This window comes from Cheilinus undulatus, linkage group 10, assembly GCF_018320785.1.
Source record: "Cheilinus undulatus linkage group 10, ASM1832078v1, whole genome shotgun sequence".
NCBI lineage: Eukaryota > Metazoa > Chordata > Actinopteri > Labriformes > Labridae > Cheilinus > Cheilinus undulatus.
Window position 1 is genome coordinate 25208031 of NC_054874.1, and position 6837 is coordinate 25214867.

The 6837-nt window shown below is 40.0% G+C and overlaps 1 protein-coding gene across 1 annotated transcript; it reads right to left on the bottom strand.

Moving 5' to 3' along the window:
• Positions 1-545: 545 nt before the first annotated feature.
• Positions 546-1506, bottom strand: LOC121516789 (the record flags this gene model as incomplete). The annotated part of the gene is made up of 2 exons (XM_041798201.1): positions 546-839; positions 1144-1506. Coding segments are annotated over 2 exons (657 nt in total), but the record flags the coding sequence as incomplete, so codon positions are not given.
• Between the last annotated feature and the right edge of the window lie 5331 nt (positions 1507-6837).

The window sequence follows — 6837 nt, forward strand, 5'->3', positions numbered from 1 at the left end:
AATTATCCGTAACTGCTTTTCCGCTATATTGATGCAATATAATGTAACAGAAGAAGAGATACAACGAAGTGATGGGAAGATTAACAAATGTTTTATTTGCACAGGTTCTGCATTTCGCTCACTCGGTCCCCCCTTTCGCTCTCTCGCTCTCTCTCTCTCTCTCGCTCTGTTTCTTTCTCACACACAGCGCTATTTCATGAACTCACACTCATATAATAACATAACAAGGTTGCTAGAACTGGCAAAACGTCAAACATTAAAAAACAAACTAGTGCAAAAACTGTAGAACTGCAGCAATGAAAATAACAGGAACAAATGATCAAATTGATTAGTGAACAATTAAAGAATAACACGAACAAATGATCAAATTGATTAGTAAACTATTAAAACATGGAACAAACAAATGGAACAGTGGTCAGGATCAGCATCGCGGAGAGCGCCGCCGACTACAGCGCGCACTTGGGGCAAAAGCTCTCCACCCAGACAGCACATCTCCCACACAGGAGGCAGCCCTTGCAGGTTATGAGGGTCTTATTTTTTTTGCATTAGCTGTTGATTTGGCACTGCCTCCTGTTTGCCAGTGCCTGTGGCTGTTGCAGCTCCTGTGGCACCGACTGTAGTGACACCTTGCCACTGAGGTGCTCCTCCCGCAGTTCTTTGGCCAGCTGCAAAATGAAGGCTCTCCTTGGGATAGTCTGGCCGGTGCAGGATTTTAAGAGGACGTATGCATTTATTGCAGCCATGTCCAGAAGGTTGTAAAAAACGGCAACAGGCCATCTTCTTGTTGCACCTTTTACGGTGTAGAGCCGAGCCATCTGATCCAGGACGTCGACTCCCACCTATGACAACGGGCAGAAGCAGGCAACGCGTATATTAGAAATAATAATAATAATAAGACAAATAGTAATAATAGCAATAGTCTAAGCTGCTGCAACACCTTTCCTTGCTAAGTACCCTCCTGGTAAAGTAATAGATCAGAAAAAACTATAATCAAGCAGGATGGCAGCATTCAAAAATAAAATAAAATGAAATAAAATCTTAAACCATAGTAAACAAGTAATCACCTTAGCGCTGTAGAGAAATATGTCAATTATGATCTCTACAACAAAAACATGATCAATTATTCATAAACCTCCAGCATACCTTGGTGACATTGTAGAAGCTCACAGTCTCTGGCTTTTTCTTCCTGTCAGCCCCAATGGTCACAACTGGGTGCATGGTGCTGAGGAGAGCCACGTTCTTCCTGGGCTTTCCCTGGTACACCGTGAGGGTGGCACGGTCGTGCTTCAGCACCTTTGTCGAGAACAGCTCCTTTTGCTGCTGCTGCACCGCAGGTGGAAGCTCACGCCTGCTCCTGTTGCACGTTCCAACCAGGCTGGTGTGTTTGTGTTGAAGGGTTTTTGCCATATTTAGTGAGGTAAAGAAATTATCAGTGGTGACACTTCTGCCCTTTCCCACATAGGGCTCCAGCAGCCTCAGCACCACGCTCTCTCCCAGACGTTGGTGTGCCGGTCATGCTTCCTCTTTTCCCAGATAAGGGAACCCGTTCAAAAGATATTTAGAGTCCACATCTGCTGCCAACCAGAATCTGATGCCGAATTTGTCGGGTTTGTTGGCCATGTATTGAGTTAAGCAGCACCGTGCTTTGGTGGGGAACAGCTGCTCGTCCACCGTGATGTAGGCTCCGGGTTTATAGCAGGCAATGCAATTATCAATGAAGCCGCTCCACACATGAGAAAAAAGAGCAAATTTGTCAGTGCACAGACGTGCACGCCTGTCGCTCTTTTTGTTGAAGCGCAGATAGCGCATAATCTCTCGAAAGCGGCTCCTTGGCATTGTGGTCCTGAAGAATGGAAAGCCCCATTCCTCAGACCAGAGGCTCTCCATCTCAAGGTTTTTGCTGTACGCCCCCCTCACGTACAGCAGGGAAATGAAGGCCTTTAGTTCAGCCACGGAGATTTCCACCTCTCCTCGGCGCTGCGGGCTTATGCAACAGTGCAGTCCCGTATGTGTTGCAGCATCCTCCTGTCCACCAAACACAAGAATGTGCTCACGGCATCCTCAACATTGCGCTTAGCGTGAGCCGTGGGTCCCGCGGACTCGGTGAGCACATTTTGGGACTGCGCTCTACCCGATTGTGCGCCAGGCTGGATGACCTCCCACACGGTCCCATCTTTCACCTGCTCACACTGCCTCAGGACTGCAGAATAATAGTACAGATACCTGATGAGAGGCTGCGCAATTTTTAAAGTTTCATATAAGAAAGAGAAAAAGGATGCGATCATTTATTGATAACAAATCATGAATGTATAATTGTTAAATCACATTCTGCCTTTTTCTTGATTATTTTCGTTATCAAAAATATATGTCAACGAAAAATATGAGTTTTGGTGAACTTTGTTGGAGTTTAGTCATAAATATAGCCTACCATGATTTGTGGACGGTGCGTCCGGCGGAGTGGCTGCTGTCATGTCAGCAGGTGTTTCTGCTGATGGGAAAGGTAAGACGAGTTTGTGTCTGTTTGCTATAAGTTTGTTTCATATTTTATGTAGAATAAACATGTGTAAACTGCCTTTCATAGACTATTGTCCTACCTGAAGATGAAGCCTGAGCGCTGTCAGACTCTGGTGTGACATCAGGTTGTTCTGTTGGGATAAGTTATTGTTTTTATTTCTCAGTGAGGACGATTATAAATATTTTTACTGTTTGTAGCCTATGCTAGGCATCAAGAAAAACTAGGTTTAGTTTTAGACCATATTCACAGTTTGTCAAACTGCTGAGCTGCGCTAGCTATAGTCAATAACTTGTGCCGCCATCAACCATAACAATTAATCTAAAAACGAATAAAAATGAAATTATTCAGCATTCCTACCTTGGGTTGATAACGCCGCAGACCGGGCAGCTGGCTCAAAAGGTTTTGACCTTTTTGGCCGTGGTTCAGGCTCGGAGTCCGAGCTCTCGTCCTCCGTGCTCCAGTCAAAATCACTGCCACCGATCTCACCACCATCAGACTCCCCCTCACTCATCTCCTGAATTTTGGCCAAAGCCTCTTCTAAAGAAAATCTTTTAGGTTGTCCTCTCTTCATGTTTGCTTATGTCTCACTATGTGTGTGTGTCTAGATCTGATTGTCTGTCTGTTTGTCTGTCTGTTTGTTTGTTTGTTTGTCTGTATCTCTGTGTATGCCTGTTTATTGTCCTTTGTCTCCTTCTTCCCGCGCATAAACAAAAAATATTTACACATATGTATAGGAAAGAATGACGTAATCGGATGGAATGTTATATCAAAGCCAAAAAAAAAAAAAAAAAAAAAAAACAGCAGCGGGAAAATCACTTCCGCGAAATGTATCATTATGTCTCTTTCCACAGCCGTCTGTGTGACGACGGCAGCAGCGGTTGGAGGAATAAATGCTCAGAAATCATTAGTGCTTCATTAGACAACCTTATAAGCTTCAGAAAACATACAGAACATATATTTAGGAAAACTCATGGCACTACAAGCTTGGAATTTTAATTTTAACAAACTTATTGGCATCCGAAAATCCCAAACCGTCCGTCAGACTGCAGTGGCGGTTCTAGTGTTAAACCACTGGACCATCTGTGCTCCCCATGTTTGAATTTTTAAGAGCATGACCTGTTGATCACGGTAGGTCTACGATGAAAGGCTACTAGTTATTGCTAAAAATACAATTTAGCTTTTAATAATCAGTTGTATTTATTTTTTTAGATAATCAATTGTTTTATCTTGTTGCTAATATTCATAAAAAACCGAAAACTAACAAAATAGGTAGGGAACAGAAACTTTTTTTAAAAAACTTATTGTTACTAAATGACTTTTATGAAAAAGTGTGTAAATGGTTAATCTTGTAGAATAGCATTACAAATACGAAATACAATATGTAAAACAATAAAATGTAATAGATATCTTCAAATAAAAAAATATAACAATTGTATAGAAAATGTGTAAATATCTAGGGTAGTTGTGGGCAGAGATAATGACCACCTCATTGTTGTCACCTCTCCACGTGGAACATAAAGAGTCCTGAAGATGAAGTGGCAATGAATCACACTGGGGGAAGTGTATATGGTGGCTAATGCTAAAGCTAGCAGCAGAAACAATCAAAAAAATGACAATAAACAGATACAAAGACATGACATGTTTGGGCTACTGATGTTGATTTAAGGCCTTTACAGACCAAACACGATTTTATTTTTCAAACCCGTAGCAAGTAAATGCAAGCTTCCACACCAGCAATGCAATTTCGCTGTGCAAAAGTGCGGCAGATATATATATATATATATATATATATATATATATATATATATTTTAACCATGGTCGATTTTTCCAAGTTTCATTCCAATGAGTGCACATCTGGCCAGTCAAAATATTCAATGGTACTGAGTTTTAAAGCAGACAGAGTAGCAAAAATGTCCTCCATACCAACACAACATGATGTTTGTCTTCTCTTCATACACAAATATATATTTATTAAATCTGATGGAAATTTGGATTTTTTTAAAAATTTCAGTAGAAAGTTAAATGAACATTTCAGTTTTAAAAATTTTGAATTTTCTGGCTATTATTTGTGTTTTCAGGCTTTAAGGGGTTAACGTATTTTTTTCTTAAAATCGCAAAACTCTTTTTTTTTACAATTGGACAGACGGAGACGAAGGTATGATTATTTGATCAAATTAAATGAGATAATGAAAGTGACGGTGTGATGTTTTCTGTCTGTTCAACCTCTTATGAGTCATAATGTTTCAGACATTTTTTTTCTTAATGAATAAATGTGATCAGGGTTGTAATTTTCTTGAAGTGTATCGTTTTATTCATGTCTTAAATTGTCACACTGTGATGAATGCTTCAGACAAGGAAAGAGTAACTGACTGAAACCATTCTTCAGCCTTTTAGCAGGATATAATGCACAAAAGAACTTATCACACCATGATGACAAATGCCAGTGTTGCATTCATAAGTCAGAGCTGCCGCCTGTGAATGTTCTTGTTTGATGAGCTGTGATTCACTGGACAATTGATCCCTCCTTTTTTTCTCCAACTGTCTCCACATAAAAATAAAACAGTCTGTGAGGTTGTATGCTCATTTTAGCGTGCATTTACTTCAGCTTTTGTTGTACATGTGCATAATCGTGCATGTCGACAGTTGTCTTTTCTTAGTCATAAATTTTCCCCCTCACTTGAGCTGTAAAAATGACTGCTGTTTTCAGAATAGAGAAATCCAACACAAGTGACAGGTCACATAAAGACAAAGTGGTGCTCTGCTATTAAGACAGTCTGTCTTCTACAGGGGAAGTGAGAAGACAAGGAAGGCCCCCTATTCAAATAGTAATTGCTCACAGTTAATCATTGGTGCCTGCGTGCCATGAGACTGGGCAAATTCTGCTTTGGGGGAAATTAGAGTGTGATTGTACAACAGCGGTCGTCACGAAAGTCAACCGTCAAATTAAAGATAAAGGAAAGTAGTATGGGGATTTTATTACTCTGGATTCATTAGATTTCATTGCTTGACACAGAAACCAATACACTAGGGAGGACCATTTCAAGAGCTTTGGTTAAAGGGGAATACCGCTTAATTTCGTAATTCCCACATCGTTTTCCTGCTGCCATGTGTTCCCACCTTGCACTTTAATTGATATCAGGACATTATCTCCCAGATGAAATGTTCTGTAGCTGTAGATGTTACATTTCCTACAGAGGAAAAGGCAAAGTAAACTGGAGGTCATAGCCAAGGAAGAGAAAAGGAGAAAGGAGGAGAGTGCTTTGTGTGAGATGTTTTCAATTAGAAAGTTTAATTTAAAATGAGAGAGAAGAAGAGGAGAGATAGTGAGAGAGCTGAAGGTAACACTTACTTATAGGCACTGTGTCTTGGAGGAAATTAAGACTAGCGGAAAGCTCTGACAGCTCATCTTGTGTAATAAAGTGACAATGTTAGGTTACATATTGTAATTAAACTATATGCAAAGCATTTACAAACATTTGTGACAAAAAACTCCATTTTAAAGTAAACTACGTCACTACTGTCTCTATTGGTGTAATGCTTGGCAGCCCAATACTTTTGTCCATATAGTATATGTTCCAGACATGAACATGAGGATATTGTTTCCTGTCAAAGGGCTCAGGAAGAATTGATCTGAAGCTTATTTCTTTGGCTCACTTAGAGACTAAAACTTTTCATCTGAGAAAGGTTGGCAAGAATGGTGATGGGACCTGTCATATCAGAGCAGTATAGATCTTTTTTATATTTATCACATCTATTTTTGTTTGTCTGAACTTAATAAGTTAATCAGCTCTCAATTTGTATCATGTTGTATTGCATTGTATTTGTGAGCTAAATCCATTTCCACTCAAAGTTGGGTACTGCATTCAACTCAGCATACTGATCTTCATTGTTTTATGCATATACAGCGTATCACTGACTAAAAAGTTTGAAGAAAAGATGTACATTTGGGGTGGGACAAAAAAATATTGTGAAATATTGTGATATTTCCTGGCGCAAGACTGCATCAATATATCAAAATGCAGTATCGAGATATATATATATAATTCACTTTGTTGGCACGGTAGTTTGTTTCATCCACTGACTCTTGCCTCTTCTCTCTTTAGACAACGAGATCATGTGAGACTTCCAGGTATGAGTGATCAGGTTGCTCATGCCTACACAGCAGAGCAACTTCTGCTGCACTCTGAGTGGATATGTCGACTTATTTTTGCTTCCAAAACATTAAAGACCGCACAAACCTAAACAGGGGTCAAGTCGTTTGCAAGATATGCCACGCCAGAGTGAAATTCTCAGACAACACAACGAGGGTTAGACATTATAA